The 19552-nt window shown below is 38.5% G+C and overlaps 1 protein-coding gene across 5 annotated transcripts in view; it reads right to left on the bottom strand.

Moving 5' to 3' along the window:
* MYLK (myosin light chain kinase) overlaps positions 1–19552 on the bottom strand; it is a 218824-nt gene that overhangs the window by 45895 nt on the left and 153377 nt on the right. For all 5 annotated transcript variants that reach the window (XM_062004610.1, XM_062004612.1, XM_062004611.1 and 2 more), the window contains 4 exons: positions 18770–18856; positions 6498–6548; positions 4908–5035; positions 344–497 (listed from right to left, as the gene is read on the bottom strand). In XM_062004610.1, the coding sequence (XP_061860594.1) occupies positions 344–497; positions 4908–5035; positions 6498–6548; positions 18770–18856 (420 nt within the window). The remainder of the gene's footprint in view (positions 1–343; positions 498–4907; positions 5036–6497; positions 6549–18769; positions 18857–19552) is intronic.

Here is a 19552-nt window from a genome sequence, read left to right as displayed (position 1 = left end):
ATCTGGATGCTGCAAACATTAAACAGGAAAAAAAAGTGGTAGCTAACAAAAGAATGAAGAGAGGAGCTGGAGGGGGTTTTGTGTTTTTTGGGTTTTATTAATAAGTCTGGGCTATTTTGTACTTCCATCTCTTATTAGTAATTTTTCCAAATAAAACACAGCATAGCCCTACTGAACTATTACAATGTCACTGACCAGTCCAGATACTTTTTAAAGCATTAGTTTTTAATTTTAGTCTTCTTATCTAATTATTTTATTTCATTATTTTACATATCATCATATACCAAGAAAATATAGAGTGATTTCTGAAGAGTATCTATCTGAAACATTAGTATGGACTTACCAACCACTGTAAGGTTGACTTGTGCTTGTCTGCTGCCAAGTTTGTTCTCTACGACTAGGGTATAACATCCACAGTGTTCCTGCTTTGTTGATGATATTGTTAGCTTGCTGCTGTTTTCAGCATTCTCAATTTTAATATATTCATTTTCTGCAATCTGCCAAATTCAAAAGAAAGAGAAATGAGATACATTTCTTTATATCTGAAAGAGCTCAAATTACAATACAAGGTTATCATATTGAGTGTTATCTGCAGAAAATTCTATTACAGCAGTGACCATGTGAGGCTGCCTGAGAGTGTAATCAACACAAAACATATAGAAATGCAGTGGAACGTTATAATGTCTCCAGTCCTGCCAAGACAACAGGGACTATTGGTGTTGTTATGACTCTATTAAGGAACAGGATCATCTCTAACTCCTCTTTGACAGGTTGAAAGCACAAACTGTGTAACTGGCAAAAGAACAAAGTTTGGTCTCACATATCTCACAAAGACCACAGTGGAGCAAGGGTTTGGCTCTAAGTACTCAAATTCATTTGCCATTTCCTTTTAGGTGCCCAATGTACAAATCATCTATAGGTGGGATTTTTACCCTATTGCCTTAACCATCCTTATTCTGTGCTTCCACATAAATAAGGTAACGGTTTCTTGGGTTTGAACAATTGACAACGATGTTTCTTGAAATGGAAATGTAATGTTACAGCTGTGCAGACAGATGTACAAAGAGGAGGTTTATCTTTGTCATAGCATTTTTATTTTCTGGAGATGCAGAAATGAAAATCTCAGCTGAATACCGTATTATGAACTGGTTTTTAATTGAAAGAAAGCCATCATAGCATAAATGGCCACGGAGACTTAGATGTTAATCAGTATTGGCTTGCAATGAGACAGATTATTTAAAAATCTCATAAGGCTACACTGCAATTATAGTTGTACACTGTGTTCTTATGAAACAGATAACATAATGTCAATGCCCTTCTTCCTCCCACCACTTCCTTCTTAGATAAGTGACTCTTCCAACCCATTCTCAGAATTTCATTAAAAATGAAGGCTATTTAATTTGCCTTATCTTGTCTTATATATTCATAGAACAAGCAATTACAAGGCTAAAAGCAGAATTTTCCCTCCTTTCACCTCAACTGAGACAGAACACAAGTGTTGCTATATGCCCAAAAGTAACCTGAGAAAGAAAACTCCTACAGTAACTCAAATAGAATTAGCAAATGGGATTATGTAGGATTAGAGTTTGAATTATACTGAAAGTTGTTCCACTCTGCCCCCATACTTTTTACTTCTGAGATTCTACACTGGCTTACATGTTTCACTTCATTGGAATTAGTCAAAGGGTAATAGCAATAAAAAGATCAATCTAGTAGAACTATATCTGCATTATGCAGAGAAAGCCCTGAAAGGATGCTCAATGGCTTGCAATAGTTGTGGGAAACAGAAAGCTGGATCCCTGTGTTCTCAAAAGAAAGTTACTGGATGTAGTTAAGAGGCTCTGGCAACTGGAAATATCAAATGAGAAAGTTTGTTCAACAACTAATGAAGAGGCTTTCAAAGGCTTTCCCCTTTTTAATTGAGCACAGTTCCATCATCCTCCACTAGACTGCCATCATGTACAATAGTATGTATCACAACTTTGCAATATTCACTTTCTTCCAGCAATTTGTCCAAAATATACCTGGGCTCTCAAGTACACACAAGTATACCACTGTGGCTCTCTTGAACCTGAGGGAATGTGAGGAAGCAACATGGAGAGGACACTTTCCCACAGCATTCTGTCAGAGAAATTGGCTGTTATTGGCTTTAAAGGAATACACTTTCCTGGGTGAAAAACTGGTCAGATGGCCAAGTCCAAAGAGTTGTGGTCAATGGAGTTAAATCCAGTTGGTGGCTGGTCACGAGTGGTGTCCCCCAGGGCTCAGTGCTGGGGCCACTCCTGTTTAACATCTTTATTAATGATCTGCATGAGGGGATAGGGTGCACTCTTAGCAAGTTTGCAGATGACACCAAGCTGGGTGGAAGTGTAGATCTGCTTGAGGGTAGGGAAGCTCTGCAGAGAGATCTAGACAGGCTGGATGGCTGGGCCAAGGCCAATGCCATGAGTTTCAATAAGGCCAAGTGCCGGGTTCTGCACTTGAGCCACAACAACCCCCAGCAGCGCTACAGGCTTGGGGAGGAGTGGCTGGAAAGCTGCCAGGCACAGAGGAACTTGGGAGTGTTAACTGACAGTGGCTGGACATGAGCCAGCAGTGTGCCCAGGTGGCCAAGAAGGCCAATGTCATCCTGGCCTGGATCAGGAACGGTGTTGTGAGCAGGAGCAGGGAGGTGATCAATCCCCTGTACTTGGCTTTAGTACCTCAAATACTGTGTCCAGTTTTGAGCGCCTCTCTACAAGGAGACTGAGGTGCTGGAGAGGATCCAGAGGGGGGCTGCCAAGCCAGTAAAGGATTTAGAGCCCATCTCATACGAGGAATGGCTGAGGGATCTGGGGCTGTTGAGCCTGGAGAAAAGAAGGCTCAGGGGAGACCTTATTGCTCTCTACAACTACCTGAAAGGAAGTTGTAGCGAGCCAGGGGGTGGTCTGTTCCCTCTAGTAACAAGCAATGGAACACGAGGAAACAGCCTCAAGTTGCGCCAGGGGAGGTTCAGGCTGGGTCTGATTTCTTTCCTGCAAGGATTGTCAGGCATTGGAACGGGCTGCCCAGGGAGGTGCTGGAGTCACTGTCCCTGGGGGAGTTTAAGAGACAGGTGGATGTTGCACTTAGGAAAATGGTCTAGTGGTTGATAGGGCTGGGACAAAGGCTGGACTCAGTGATCTTAATGTTCTCTTCCAGCTGACACAATTCTATGATTCTGTGACAAGTTTCTCGTGCACTCTGCAGCACAGAGCGGCAGAGCTGAAATCACAATTCACCACTTACTGGATCTGCCTAGATAACTACTACAAATCACTCCAGGAAAATGGTAAGAACATTTGGGTGATTTTCACATTTAGGGCTGTGAATGAAACAGAGTTGAAATCAACCACATTTTCAAGTGAAAAAGAAATTAAAACAATGGCGCAGCACAGTACATGGCAACTGGCTCCCCATTTAATTTAACTCATGAAAGGCTGCTGCCCCCACTTGTCCTCTTAAAGTGTTTATTAACCTTTTTTTATCTCATTCACCTATCATAATGAACCATTTAAAAAACTGTCATTTTAATGCATGATTTTGCAAACCTTTAGATAGTCTCATAGTGAATAAATAAATAAAAATGGTAAAAATAACCTTTTACAAACAAAAAAAATGGTGTAGGACCACAGATTATGGACCTAATATGGGTGTTGTGAGCTGCTGGTCTCTGTTATCATGTAGACATTGTATTCAAAAGTGGCCTTAAAATCTATGTAAATAGAATTTTTGTACTCAACAACAAACTCAGACCTCTGCATAGATCAAAAACTCACTTTTGAGAGGTACATTTTACCCACATGTTAAGACAGAATTCAGCAAAATAGGACACTGAGTGTCACTAGAGCTTCTGAGACATATATTTGTAGAAATGAATAGGCTGCTTTTTAATTCCAGTCTTGAAACTAAAAACTCTAACAAAATATACGTGTTCAGGAAAAAACCTCACCCTTTCCTGTAAAGTAAGAGGCTATTTGGGGATAGCAAAAGTGGACTCTGGAATACCCTTTGCACTAGCAAACTGTTTTGAATTCTTTCAATAAAATGCTGACACATCTGAATTTTGAGTCTAAACTTCCTTGTAAGAGGAGATGTTTTTATTTATGTTCCATAGAGTGCATAAAGAGGTCAGAATGAAATAAACAGCACAGCAGCTACAGCACATATTTATATTTGCTCTATCCTAACACAGCGCTTCATCTTCCGGCATGTACTCGCATATTGGGTTATTTGATTTAAAGTGGTTTTACTATTCACTAAAGCAAATCTCTTTAGAATCTGCCCTTGTGGACACATGTTGTATAGTTTGATGAAATGAATTCAAGTAGAAAGAACTCTAAACCTAGGGGTGAAGGCACTCATGGCAGCATAATGGCTGGTGACATTTGTATTGTAAGACATTTCGCTCAAGCTTCTTAATATAGAATCTTGTCCATCTGACCTAACTTTAGACCAAGCATCAATGAAGAGAAGGTTATTTTTGAAGGAAAGAAATGATTCATATGAGATATACTTTTCAGAAACCTGTATCTTTCACATCACCTATTCTTTAATGTCATGGTCTAGGGCTTTTCTCAAAGGAAAAGTCATTTGTTACAGGACAGAACAGGCAGGAACTTGTTTAAACTATAGCAAGAAAGATTTGGGTTTGTTATCAGGAAAAAAATTCAAATGCTATGGATATTTAAGCACTTCAATAGGTTGCTAATGGAGGTTGTGAAATCCTCATTAGAATGTTTTCAACATATGATTCTATGAAGTGAGGAAAACATCTGGCAAAAATGACATGGACTTCATCATTGCTGTGCAAGTGACATGGACAAGATGGATCACTGGTGTCCCTTTCCAATTCTACTTTATGATTGTTAGAGCAGAAAACAATTTACCTGCTTACGGAATTTCATCCAGGTGCAAGTTATAGGTGCAGTTCCTACCACCTTGGCAAACAATTCCACCGATTCACCTGCACGGACCTTCCTGTCCTCTGGGAACTGAGTAATCTGAGGAGGAGTAGCTGATGAAAAAAAGAGAAATCTCTCTTTAGATGGCTATACTTTCCATTATTCTTACAATTCAAACCACATACATCTCTCAGCTCAACAGCTTCAGAGCAGCATTTGAAATCTAGATTAGCAGTTATCTGTTGATTGCAGTGAAACAATGCAGTGATTGTTGTTAATTCTACTGGACTGAAGCAAAAACAATCCATCTGTCAGAAATTTGTTCATTCAAGACCAAGGCACAGAAATTTGAAGGCCAAAGGTGTTAAGACCTACCACGAGTTCTAAATGTACAGCTCATGAGATTTTGTGTTGAGTTTTTCAGAAAAGCTCCTTTTTTCTTTTAGCTCCAACTTCACATCAGTTTGCCTGTGCTGAGGGGGTGTGCAAACCTGCTCCCTAATGTCAGCAATTGCATTCAGAAAATTTAAGACTCAACACCTACTTATGAAGATTCTGGCTTCAGTAGCCAGGTAAACATCATGTGGGACATCTATTGGAAAGATAAGGAAGGAAACTGACACCTTCCTCCATCCCACGCAATTTTCTCACAAGCAATGACAGATCCTTTTGTTTGTGGATTACAGTGATTCTTTTAAGTCCTGCAGTCTCATTCACACTCTGTCAGGTATTTCTCCTCCTCTTCCTTCTCACTGCTTGAGTATCAGTAGATTGCAGGACATCTCTTTTGCTAATAGTGCTAGTTCCTAACTCTTGGCTGTGATGCTGAGTATATGTCAGAACCTTTGGTAGCTGCTAGGGAGAGATGTCAGAAATATCACAGCCCAGGCAACTCCAAGGTGAAACCTGTTCTGTTGTTCTACAATATCTGCACAATAATAACTATTTGGAGTGGTGAGGTGGTAGTGTCAAGGGGAAAGGAGAGAGAAAGACGTTCCCTAACATTAGAATGACTTCACTACCAAATGTAACATTCCTCATCAGAGCACAAGGCTTTTGTTTTCTTTTCAATATAATTAAAACAAAGTGGTTTCTTTTCCCCTTCTAGACTTGTTCTCTAAAAAGTGGTTTTGTTTTCAAAATATCCAAAGGAAACGAAGTTGGAGTACATATCTGGAACAGAAAGAGTTTGACCAGTTTGACAAGTCTGACGAAGTTTTAACACATTGAAAGCACATTCCTATAGAGGAACATTTTGGGTAACCAAATACAGATAATCTTTCCTCAGGAGACTGCAAACATATGAACAGGTTACCATAATGCCACTTATGAGAAAAAGTAGAATCTATCAGCTTTTCTGTGGTAGCTACTCAAGCAGAAGTGGCATTCTGTGAGACACAGAAAAATCTTTCACAGAAAGCTAAGGTGTGCTGTGGATATAAAAAAGGGTATGAGTTACACCACTACTGCTGACATTTGTTAGGATCTTGTTATAGTTTATTCAATAGCAACTTTTCTCCATCCTCATAACTAGTCTTAATTTACTCCTAAAGGATGACATATGCAAGAAATTACCTGCTTTTGGAGGAGTCTTTGGAGCTGGTTTCTTCTTCACGGTTGCTTCACCTGGTTAAAAATAAAACAAACAAGCTTATTCAAAGGTGAGCTTTGGGAGGCACCAGACTGACTGAAAGCTTACATCCATAGCAAGGCTTTGTTGGCACTTGACAACACAATACATTCTTTCAGCATATTCAATTCAAGAATGAAACATTATTTAAAAAACCACTTTTATTATCCTGCACGATTATCAGAATATTCACAGTTGAAGCTGGAACTTTTAATGGAATCAAAGAAATCTGCTATACATCTCCAATAATCTGTCATATTTCTTCCTTATAACAGCTTAACTGGGGTGAAAATGCTGGGCCAAAGATCCATCTCATACTGAATTTCTGCTCAGATTCCCAGTATAATCAATGCTGAATGATTAGAGGACTGGAGCATCTCTCTTACAAGGAAAGGCTATGAGACCTGGGGCTGTTTAGCCTGGAGAAAACTTATCAAGACCTTATCAAGACTTCTAAATACCTAAAAGGCAGGAGTCGAGAGGATGTGGCAAAGCTTTTTTCTGTATTGCCCAATGTCAGGACAAGGGGTAATGGGCAGAAGCTGGAACACAGGAAGTTTCACTGGAACACAAGGAGAAACTTCTTTCCTGTTCAGGTGAAGGAGCCCTAACACAGGCTGCCCAGGGAGGGTGTGGAGTCTCCTGCTTTGGAGGTTTCCAAACCCATTTGGATATGTTCCTGTATGATCTGATCTAGCGGAACCTGCTCTAGCAGCCAGTTGGACTGGATGATCTCTAGAGGTCTCTTCCAACCATGACCATTCTGTGATTCTGTGAATGAGCTCAGTTAAAACTAGGGTAATTAACACCACATAGTGCTTCACATGTGATCTAGCTCAGAAACAGCAATATGTAGGCAGTAAATACTATCACCTGTCTGCTTTATCATCTTCGTGAGGCAGAGGCTATCTTTTGTTATATTCACAAAAAAAAGGGTCATAGCATCAAGACATATAGCCCAAAATTTGAAATCTGGGTGCATGAATTTGGGGTAGCTGATGTTCTATGAATTGTGAAAGACAGTAGATAGGAAAGTAGGAAATGACTATTGACTGTTTTTCACAAAACAAGAAGTTAGAGCCACCCAATTAAATTACCAGGCAGCAGGCATAAAAGAAACAAGGGTATTTTTAAGTAGACATGCATAATCTACATTCACAGGCATGTAACATTTTTTAAGACAAAAAGATAAACAGGTTCAAAAGGAAAAATACATAGAAACTAGATATAGTGGTGGCCATTAAATGTAACAGTGTGGATGCCTTCAAAGCACAGAATTCCAGAAGTGGAGGTGCTCATTCCTTTCAGAGCACTCTGTTTTTATCTGCTATCCTTAGCATCCTTGCCAGAGGATGGCCTCGACTGTGGAAGGACGTTTTTTATTTTCTTATGCTGAGGAAGGCAGATTGATTGCAGTAGTCTGGCTTTTAGGACATTATTGACTCCAACAGCAGCAGTATCTGCTAAGTGCTTTTGAATAGTTGGAAGAATATACACACATGCCTAAGCAACAGCTGTAGTCTCAAAAGATTTTATTGGTTTTTTTGTTCATTATTTAATTATTTCAAGGTAGCAAGACACTGAGCAGCAAAAAAAAATCCCCCCAAAATCCACTAAACCAATGAAAAGAGAGTCTTTTATTTTAATCCCCTTTGCTACAAGCTGTGTATGTTACCCAGGTAACACATCGTCTCGTGCTCCATGAATAAGGAGCCAGGAGTTGTGAACCCATCAGAGTGCAACGTTACAGCTCATGCAGCAGACAGATGTGAAGACTAATTTTCAGTTTTAGAGTACCTGGAGACAGTAACTGATGTGCTACAGGCTGTTAAAAGACCAAATCTAATAAACATATAATGGTTTAGCTGTAACACCAGTGTTTACTCAGTTAATTCTGTGGCATACTACACTATGCACTGAATATAGAAGAAGCTTTTGCCTCTTTCTTTTTTAGAAACTTCCACTTCACAGTAATTTTCTGTGAGAGTATGCTTAACTTTTACATGCTCAGTCTTTACTGAATTTGTAGGAGCCAGAAACACAATGATGGAGAGGTAGGATATTCTTTCAGTACTTATGGACAAGTTAAAAAAATAGTTGGATATCTCCCAAGGAAGTCTTTCTCCAATGACTGTCAGCTCAACAGAACTAGTTAAAGGTTTAGATTAGTACTTGTGAGTTATTTACCCTAGTATAACTGGACCACCAAGACATGAGCTATGTAACCGTCCTGCCACGTCTTCCACGTGGGCTTTAACTCTGTCTAAATGAGTTAAAAAGATGCATTACTTTTCAGGCTACCAACAGACGGACATGTACCCTGGCTGCTGCAGCAGGTGACAGCAAATGTATTTTCATATCCTCTTTCCTGCCTAAGATGTATGAGCAAAAGCAACAAGTGTTTCCAAAGCAGCTTTCCCCTTTGACATTGTGTGGTCACATCCTGAGCTGAAATTCTTTTTTCAGACTGTAGTCAGAGTTACATGGATGAAACTACTTATACAATCCAGTGAGAGCTGGAAGGGCTGTAGAGTCTAACCTATCATCTGCTGTTAAACAGCCCTATTAAGGGAAATAATCTGTTAGTTGTTCATTAGATGCATAAACCCATGAAAACTAACTCAGTTCTATGAAATAAAAGCATGTAACCATTTGTGTGTGTGTGTGTGTGTGTATTCGCTTTATTTGACATGAGATTCTCTGCTATTCTCTAAATTGAGAATGAAATAGTTGTTGGATATCTTCTCAGAGCTATAATGGCTTTTAATACAAGCTAAAGTAACAACATAAATTTGATTACTTCTACACTCCATTAAGCTTGATGGGAATAGAGAGCACCAATGATGAAGAAAAAGCACCATTTGTCAAGTGCCATCTCAGGTGGCAGATACTATTGCTGTTCTTCAGAAATGTCACTGCAGACAAATAGGAGGAAAGGCAAATTCCCTAATCCAGCATGATTTGTAATCAGCAGTCACTTCTTGGCCTAGATCATATATTTATTGTACTACCTTAGATAAGAAGCAAGGTGCTGGTGGAGTCATGACATTCTGCAAATGTTCATGCTTCACTGACTCTCAGTATCTCAAGATTTCTTTTTCCTCCTGCCTGTCAATGTTCTCTGCCTTTGCACAATACATGCTCAACATTCTGTATCTATAGACATCTGTACACTCAGATATCCTCCCACTTTTCCATTCCTACTATCAGCCACTCTCAGTTCATCACAAAAGGGACCCCAATGAAATAATCTGTTCATTCACAGTTGCAATCCAGGACAGTCAATTTATCACTGCTGAGGAACAATGTTTCTATACAGGCCAGGATGTATAGAAACCAGTGTAACTAAGAACTATGCATAGGACAGTTTGAAAAGCTCTCACCTCAATGAAGATTTCCATAGCAGGAAAGCAAAGAGCATGAACCCATCCCTTCATTTAGCTAGGGTACTGCTTTTTTGTGTGTAAATACAAAACTTTTGTTGAATTTTTAGTTTTTATCCACCAGGACTCTACATTCACTTAACTGAGGATATACAGACTGTCACTGGACTTCATCAAAGGATGCAGATTGCAAAAGCTTGCTGGAAGGTTTGGCTGAATATCCTGTTGCACAGACACAAATAGCCCTCAGCAGAAGTGAAAGGCGGGGGCAACGTGGAAGGGGACAAGTACGAGGATGTGTCTCTGTGTCTGTGAAGCTGACTTTGGCTAATAGCATACACTCCATTGTTCTTAGATCTTCCTTAAGAATACCAGCTCGTCTTGTGCATCCTTTTTAAGTGCAACTTTTGTTTCAAAAGCTGTTGGAGACAGTTAGTGAGAAAAAAAGTCTAATAAGATTACCCAGAGCTGACAAGGTCAAATGATTGTTTTCATTAAAACATTTGTGCCTCTTGGAAATGTTAGTTCAAGTCTCCCTCTGCTGCTTTTTTTTTTAAGAAAAAAGGCAGTTTGTCTCTCTTTTGATATTTACATTGAAACAGGCTGAAGCTGAAAACCAGGCTGGAAGAAAAAGGACATAATATTCCCTCCTTAAATGAATCTGCCTTCTAGAAACAACTTCATGTAAATATTATGAGGCCTGGTATTTACATAACTTTATAGGCAGGTTTGTATCTTAGAGAGCTTGTGTCTGGGTAGGGGGACACAAACTAAAAAAGGGAAAGATCCCATAGAGGCTGATAGCAGTGGGACATTTGGTTTTGCTGTTCTCTGCCCTGATGGTGAATTCATGAGAGCAGATATGTTCAGAAGCCTCCGTCTTTCCTTTTTGTTTGCCTTTTTTGGAATTTTACTAAAAATAAGCATAGCCCTCCCCTGAAATGGCTCTCTGCACAATTTGCTTTCCAAAAGCACCAAGTAAAACTCTTACAGTCTGAAAAAAACATCAGTACTCAAGATAGCATTTCCAGCCAGTCCATAACTCCTACTGTCTTTCTTGAGGGACAAGCCTATAATTAATGTCTTCTGTAGTGATGGATTTCGGCACCTGGTAAACAAGTACAGTAAACAGCTAACTCTGTTAAGATGAAGAACAGAACATTTCTCTGCTTTTGTCTGTCTCATTTTAGCTCAGGACAGGAGATGGGCTAATGACACACTCTAATACTATAGTCACATATAAAATCATTTTCCTCTCCTTTTTAGTTCCTTCTGAGACGAACTAAATTGTTTTCTTCAGTTTCCTTTAAGAGAAACTGCAAAAAGAAGTCAAGTCTGTAATGTGTCAGATATCATGATAGCAAGAATATTTGTATAGGAGATGGAAAATCCAGATTCAAGTGTCTGCTGCTACTTCCACATCTCATTTGAACGCTTCAGATGTGTGGGATGTGACATTATCAGGTCTCTCTCTCCCACATGTAAATGAATCACAGTGCAACCTCCTTCAGATCCTTCTGGGGATAGATATCAGGGTCTGAATCAAAGGTGACTGTAGTCTGTAAAGCTTCACTACTCACTGCTACTATAGAAAGCATGGAGTGACTGAGGCTTAGAAGTGCAGAGAAGAGAAAACTCTTGGCCTTGTGGTCAAAGCAACAAATTATTCAGTTCTATCCTTGCTTCTCTCATGGACTGTTGATGGTGCAAAAAATTATTACAAGCACTACTTAGCACAGAGAAGACAAAATAGGAGAAAGATGACAGCTACAGTTGTAGCAGAAAGACAATAGAGCCTTACTTATCAATTTATTCATCCATTCATGAACCTATGCTAATTGCTACAGCAAAAAATGGCAGTCACAACACCAGTAGCTTCAAAACTTCATGAAGGTTTGAAAACTTAAACAGTTTTGCTTCATTGCTTCTCAAAAAGAAAATTCCTTGTACTGTTTTGAAATAACTGTTTCTTATCTAAATACAGTAAAATAGTAACTCTGGCTTAAATTTGATTACAAGCAGAAATTAGAAAAGTAAATGCCATACAAGTCAGTTATTTGAGCTTGCATGCTTCAGGAGAGTTGTTAATAGCTTTTATTTTTTTCATTAAAAACAACTGTCATTTTGTTGCAACATCCCATATTTAGTTTCTAAATCACGCAGAGACTGTTGTCTAATTGGAAAAAAAAGCCTCCTCCTTCACAAAATAAGAATAAAAATCCAGGAAATGCTCACTCTTGCATTCCAGTCAAGACAGAGTTAGTATATACAAGCACACTCAGAGCTCTAATAATGCAATAGAGGATGCTGAAATTAACTCAGTATTTGAAAATAGCCTAGCTGGAGCAAGAAACAATTCCATAATGGTTTAGTAGCACAGTGCTTGTGCAATTTCTACAATTCAAGCAAACTTGAGCAGCATAGAAGAGATCCAGTATCAAACAGAGCTTCCAAACAACCCACATCATGTGAACTCCACTGAAAGCTCTGGTGCCAGCAAGACAACAATGCTAGTTTCTTTAATACGGATTGTCCAGTGAGAACATCTACAATTAGATGCCAAAATGCTGTGCCCAAGTGTGTAGGAACAGGAACCTAAACTGGGTTACTAGCCTGCTACCCAGCCTGTTATGCAGGAAAATAGCATCATTTGGACATTTGGTCATTTGGACACTCAGAAGCTCCAAATGAATTAAGTCAATGGATTTAGGACCCTGTTTTATAGAGAGGAAACTTTGGTCAACACTTCTATTACATGCCTCAGGTCTGCAATTTCTAGTCAACGACTTCACTAGGAATTAAAGATGCACGGCACCTCTTCAGTTCAAAGCTGTGTTGCAAAAACTACTCACTTTTCTCTGCATGAGACAGTCAATAAACACTTCTGTCTTCTTCTGTCAACATACAGATATGTAGGACAGACTGTATGAAAAACACATGGAAAATATTGTTCTGTGCCAATATTAACTCAGAAAATGTCAGTATGGGGTGAGCTGTAAAGTAACCTGGCAGAAATTCAAAATGCATACCCAGCATTAGCTAAACAGTGCTGAACTGGGCATTAAGGAGAAGTGATTTACACAACAAGTTACTGTTTCTCCATTGCTCTCTTTATATGTACAGTAACTGATTTTTTTTTTTCATCTGTGGAGGCAACCAGCCTTCAGAGTCAGCAAGTTAAATCTTACATTGCCTCTTTACTTCAGCCTAACTTGGCTGTTAGGCCTTGTGCTGCAGTTATTCACCCTCAGATCCCAATCCTGAGGAATGAATTCACCACTTCTCATTGTTCAGAGTTTCAGATAAATCATATCTAGGTCTTTAAGATAGCTCATGGCAATTTTATTTACATATAATAAAAGAGGAATTTTCATCTTCTCTTAGGAAAAATGGTTAATCTTATTCCTTGAAAGAGTTTTCTCAGAGGCTGCCCCAGCAATGGAATTCACATTGTTCCAACACACTAGGTGTTTGCACTCATTGTACAGAAAATGTCTTGGTTATTGCAACAGCCAGGACTAGAGCAGCATGGACCTTCTGGGAAATAACTAGGACTGAGACAACTGGATTGAATAGCCTCATTGACCTTCAAAGGCATCTCAGGCTATCCCAGGGACCAAAGAGGACAGCAGCAACACAGTCACCAGATCACAGCTGCTGTACAGTGCTCTTATTTCTGCAACTAAAAGCACATCTTTGACCTGATCAGTTAACTTCCTTAGTAACTGAATTCTTCCCTTGGAAAGTGGCAATTTTTACACTGAGGACAAAACAATCTGTCAAGAAATGAAGATTTTGAAACATTTTATATTCATTCATCAGTGTTTCATATTATATTGACAGGATCAAAAAGAAAAAAGTATCAAAGCCATGTAGTGCCTACTGATTTAGTTACATATTATCTAAACTGGATGCACAAAGTTTAATGTTTTAATGACATTTTCTTAAAATGGTGTTTGGATTCTCTGACAAGATTATTTATTGAAGACTAAATTACAGATCTGCGTGCTAATCACTTGGCTAGTGTCTCATAATTTTTCCATGGTAAGTACAATGCTTAGAATCCCCCACACTATGGAAAAGAATATAGAACATAATAAGGATTCCTACTTAACATATTTATTATTATTGCACACTGTTCCAGAGATGCCACTGCTCAGCCTTGCATTCAAGTATCAAGTACCAATAATCATAGGATCACAAAATCATTTAAGTTGGAAAAGGCCTTTAAGATCACAGAATCACAGAATCTTAAGAGTTGTAAGGGATCTCAAAAGATCATCTAGTCCAACTCCGCTGCCAGAGCAGGACCACCTAGAGTAGGTCACACAGGAACTCATCCAGATGGGTTTTGAATGTGTCCAGAGAAGGAGCATCCACAACTCATCTGGGCAGCCTGTTCCAGTGCTCCTTCATCCTCACAGGGAAGAAATTCTTCATTGTATTTCTTTGGAATCTCTTATGTTCCAGTTTGTACCCATTGCCCCTTGTCCTACCATTGGCCATCACTGAGAACAGCCTGGCTCCATCCTCCTGACACCCACCCTTTACATATTTGTAAACATTATTGAGGTCACCCCTCAGTCTTCTCCAAGCTCAAGAGCCCCAGCTCCCTCAATCTTTCATCGTAAAGGAGATGCATTGAGTCCAACTGATCTGGGAAGATAACAGTGCAGCCTTCCAAAGGATTTGACCTGGACAGTATCAGTGGTGACATTTTATTAACAACTGTCAGCAAGAGAATGCATTGTTACTTAACCAAAAATATATTTGTCATGAAAACATTTTATATAGTAGCAGATATAAAAGATTTATATCAGCAAGATACCAAACACTGCTAAATAATGTATTTTGGGCTTCTTGAAGATGTGTGGAGGAAGTTCTTCTCTTTGAAGTAATTTTACTTTTAATTGAGCAGAAAAACTTAAATTTGTGCAGTCAAACTCTGTGCTGGGTCATCTCTTCAATGTATGTGGTTTGGATATGATGAGGGAATCCAGGATAACCTGTTGGGTTTTCATACCACTGATATGACAGGTGATAGTTGCCATTTCTTAATATTTACTGGAAGTAGCACTGTGAATTATCCCTACAAGAAACAGTGGCATTTCTTTCCAAACACTTTAATCCAATGCTTAGATTTAGGAAGACTATTTTTGAAAGCGTTAAAGCCAATTCTTTTCTCAGTAGCAGTGATAGGGATACAGTTCTTCCTACTATAGTAAAGTTATGTTGCCTGGCTCAGCTCTGGTGAAGTTTAAAAAAGAGCATCTGATTGTGGTAAAATGCCTTTTTCCTCAACAAAACTTGAAAGGCAACTTTGGAAAACTCATGTTCTTATGTACATTTTTGGGATCACAGTTTAAAGAAATCTACAGTATTTTAGATATGGCATGAGACCGAGGATCAAGAAACTTCAGTTCTAGACCTGCAAATGAACGTGTCTGATCTTTGGGCTAATTACTCTAGCTGTGATTTACCACTGCTTTGGTCCCCAGCTTAAGACATAGTAAGGAAGACACAATATTAGAAAATGTGGTGAGAAAATAAATTTTCTCTTTTTCAAAAATCTATTTATAAACCTTCAAGTCACTATTTACTCTTAAAAATATCAAGTAGCACTTTGATTTTTCAACAGTTTGCTGAGACAAGAGCATTTATTTAACAGGCACTGAAGACTTTGGAGGTGGCCTTGGTAACTGAAATAAGCAATTCTCTTTAAGCCTAATTTCAAGTAACTTCTGTTTTCAGTGGGAATTAGGTGCCCAAATCCCTTTACAGCAGAAGCTTTCAAAGCTCCCTAGAGAAATGTTCAAGTGGTGAGAATTTTTAGCTTAATACTTCTGATGCAGGGTTATGTGAAAGTAGAAGACCCTGATATTATCCACTTATTGTTCCGGCATAACTTGGAGCATGGAGTACAATGAATAATGAAAGGTTCCAATTTTCCACTGCCTCTCCTAGTCTTTTATATCTGTGCAAAAGAAACACTGCACTTTATTATTCTAACTCAGTAGCAATTCACATCCACCTAGTAAAGACACAGGTGAGGAAGCCTAAGTTTGTGCAGTCAATGAAGAATAAATCAATTACAAAGTTAAAAAAAAGAGGTGTCGTTCCTCTGTTCTTCCTCAGGATTGATTTCACTCAGATTCAAAGTTGGATCTGTTTGTCATTCTCAGAAATATTATTATTTATTCTATTTATCATTACAGAGTTGTACTCTGCAGAGTCACCATTATTGTTAAATTCTGGTGACAGAATATTAATTGTAAGCAACAAGAAATACATTGTAATTTTCCTCACTGCTCATGGGAGCAGTCATTCTGCATGTAAACAACTGCAAGCACCCAATCAGAGATAGTGTTAAACATTGAATGCTACAAAGCTGCCTTCATTTTTTTTTTTGTCCTGGGAATAACTGCTTATTCTAAACCATAGCCTTTCCAAAGAGGTAATGCCCAAAATTTTACTTACTATTGAATTTCTGTGGTTTACAAAAACCCAGCTCCTGGTAATAAAATAACATCAGAATGAACAGTCAAATGACCTGAGTTGGCAACTATGCTTACAGGGAGGCAAATTCCATAGATCAACACAGTGACAACATTACTTTTCTTTCACAAAAAGAAATGTATTGATCTTGCTTTCAGAAACTAAAAGTTAATTACTTTCCTGAGGGCTTCTACTAGGGCAAAAAACCCCCAAAGATCACTTAAAATTTATGTGAAGGGAGAAAAGGTTGGCACAGCTGCTAGGCATGACATTTGACTTAAACTTCCTTATAGACAATAGAAAGTATGGATTTTTCTTTTATCCCCTAAGATGTATGTCTAAAAATGACAGAGGGTATATAGGTTCTGTCCCCTCTGCAGTGTATACTGTGACTGAATTCACTATTCCAATTTTTTTCAGTGAAATTGTTAGGGATTTTTGTTCTCTGTTTCTTCTGTATTATTCCTTACACTCTAGTTGCCATTCGGATTGTTAGTGAATTGATGTGGTAACAAAGACTAGTAGAGATCACAGTAAAAAATTATCTCCTTATGTCATCTTAATTCAGTTATTCTTTATTAATCTTCTTTTTGAGAGAAATACAGCAAAGATGCACAAATATCTGACTTGTTAAGCCCATTCTGTTTCAGATAAGGAACTTCAAGAGCTGAAAAGGATTTCAGTTTAAGTTGAAACAGTGAAGTCTACTGGATCAGTTTTGTATATTTTTCTCCTGACAAGCATATAACACTCATTTCAGGCAGACAAATACCCACAGTCCTCAGAGATTGAGGCTGAGATGTTAAAAACCACCTGTAGAATCTCTGCAGCCAAATCCTTTTAAAATGAAATATGTTTTTTTTCCTGAAGTTTTCCAAAAGCCCAGCTTCCTAACATTCTCTCTGGTTACCTTGATGTTTTCACTGCAACAGTAAAGATGTTTTAAAGGTACTTAAAAAAAAGAGCTCATGAGAAGTTCAAGAGCTTTACATATTGATATCATATGCCGTGGAGAAATCTAAAGAAAACCATTCACCATTACTTAAATCTTTGTTTCCCGATCATTTCTGGAGCCAGAGTTGCTAGCTTCTGTTTTGCTACTTGCATCAAATTTCCACTAAAACCAACAGCAAGGCAAGCAGTGATTTCAGCAGGATGTGGATCAGTTCATATATCCATATATTTAGACTTTGTTTCCAACTCACACTTTCTCCTGCGAAAGCTGCAATCGGTAACACTGCTGGGACGATCAGAGGAAATGCATGTGTTTGAGTGCATATAGAAAACACTACCCAAAATGCTATCCAGTGAACCTTGAAATGGCTTTAAACCTTTACTTTCTATTGATGTTCAGGAACAAAATGATTGTTCTTAATTGCTATTATTTATAGCATTTAAAACTCAGGTGCAGAGTTGGAGCATGTTAGTGTGACCCTTCCCTGCACTGAGTCCTGCTGAAAGCAGATGAAAATATTGCATGCTGGAAAATCAGATTACAAGAGGGTTTTTTTGTGTTTTGAGGGGTGTTTTTTGAGAGAGATGGATGGATAGAATACGTCATGACTCCATTTGAGCTGTGCCTTACATCTTTTTTTAGGAACTCACATGGTGAATATATTTAACAACTTTTAAAGTCTAGTATTTGATTTAAGAGATATTTGTATCCCATGGACACAATTTCAAAAGTAGCAGTGGTATTAGGAATTCCTAAACTGACATTATTGTGCTGCCTTTTCTATTTTGGACTCTATGGTCTTGAAGGTATTTTCCAACCTAAATGATTCTGTGTTATTTAAAGTTTGTTCAATCAAATGTACCTATGAAGAGTAGCAAGTACGGGAACTTTTAGCTTGTTTGTTAATTCAGAAAGCATTAATGCAAGAAAAGCATTTAGGGTTGAAACAAGGAATGTAAAATCCACCAAAGCACGTCTCATGATCATGGAAAGAAGATAGATTATGCTACATTTCAGTCAAGATACCTTGCCTACCAATGATATGACAGTATATTGTATATTGTCTACAGAGGACACAACATGACTTGAAGCAAACTACTCAAGAATTTCTGTGCTCTTTGGGAGGCAGCCAAAAATAAATCTGTGTCATGAGATTACTGCACCATTACAGAAAACTGAGAACAGAGTGGGCTAGCTCTGAACTGATAGCTTCAGCACTTCTAATCCCCACAAGGCAAAACCTCACTTCATGTGACTTATGTGCAAGGGTTAAAGAAACAGTACAAGCTTCTGATACTATGCCTGCAAGCAGACGGGAATGACCACAGAATCCCAAAGTACTCTTTCCACTGAAAAGGAAGTAATCAAAATCACCGTCACTTACTCTCTGTTGGCAGCACAGGGGGAAGTGTGGTCTTAGGCTTCTTGTTCTTCTTCTCAGTAGACTTTGAGGTCTTTGTGGATGAAGCATCTGCAATCAAAACAAATAATAAAGTATAAATCCTGTTTAAAAAACAATAATGGAAGAGCTGTGTATTAACATCAAATTGTTTTGGAGCTTTCTGCAAAGTTAGAGGAAATTGCTGTCCTTTTCGGTTTTTAAAAGGTTTTCTGTATAGACATGCTGGACAATGTCACATTCTAAAAGGAAGAGGGAGCAAAGATAGAGAGCCCTTCTGTGAAAGCTGCACTGAGAACCCAAGAAAGCAACTAGACAAGAGGCATCATCGAAGACAACAGGTCTATTTTCACTGAATAGAACAATGTACTATATGCACAAAGCTAACTTAAGTGGTGCACAGAATAGGGAAACAAAGGCATATTTGAAGCATCACCTCCCCCAAGGAACATCTTGCCTTGTCATTCTATTGTCTATGTGATCGAAATAAACAAACACACTGTGGAAAGTGGCCTTTCCCCTGTATGTTTAAATCTTTCCAAGAAGATATTATTCTTCATTGTTCATTCCTAAATAAAAATGGTTAAAGGGACACAACAGGACTCCAATTTGATGGATTTAATTATTCTCAAAATTGCACAGCTCATATCCAGCAACTACTCAAAACTGCAGGCTCCAATTACAGCTGAGTCACACAAGCCCTCTTCCTTGTGTGTCCCATGTGACAGACACATATAACTAGAAGATGCAATCTTTTTAAGCAAGGTT

This window comes from Colius striatus, chromosome 11 (genome assembly GCF_028858725.1).
Source record: "Colius striatus isolate bColStr4 chromosome 11, bColStr4.1.hap1, whole genome shotgun sequence".
Lineage (NCBI taxonomy): Eukaryota > Metazoa > Chordata > Aves > Coliiformes > Coliidae > Colius > Colius striatus.
Note: the sequence above shows the minus strand (reverse complement) of the source record. Positions and strands in the feature narration are given on the sequence as shown.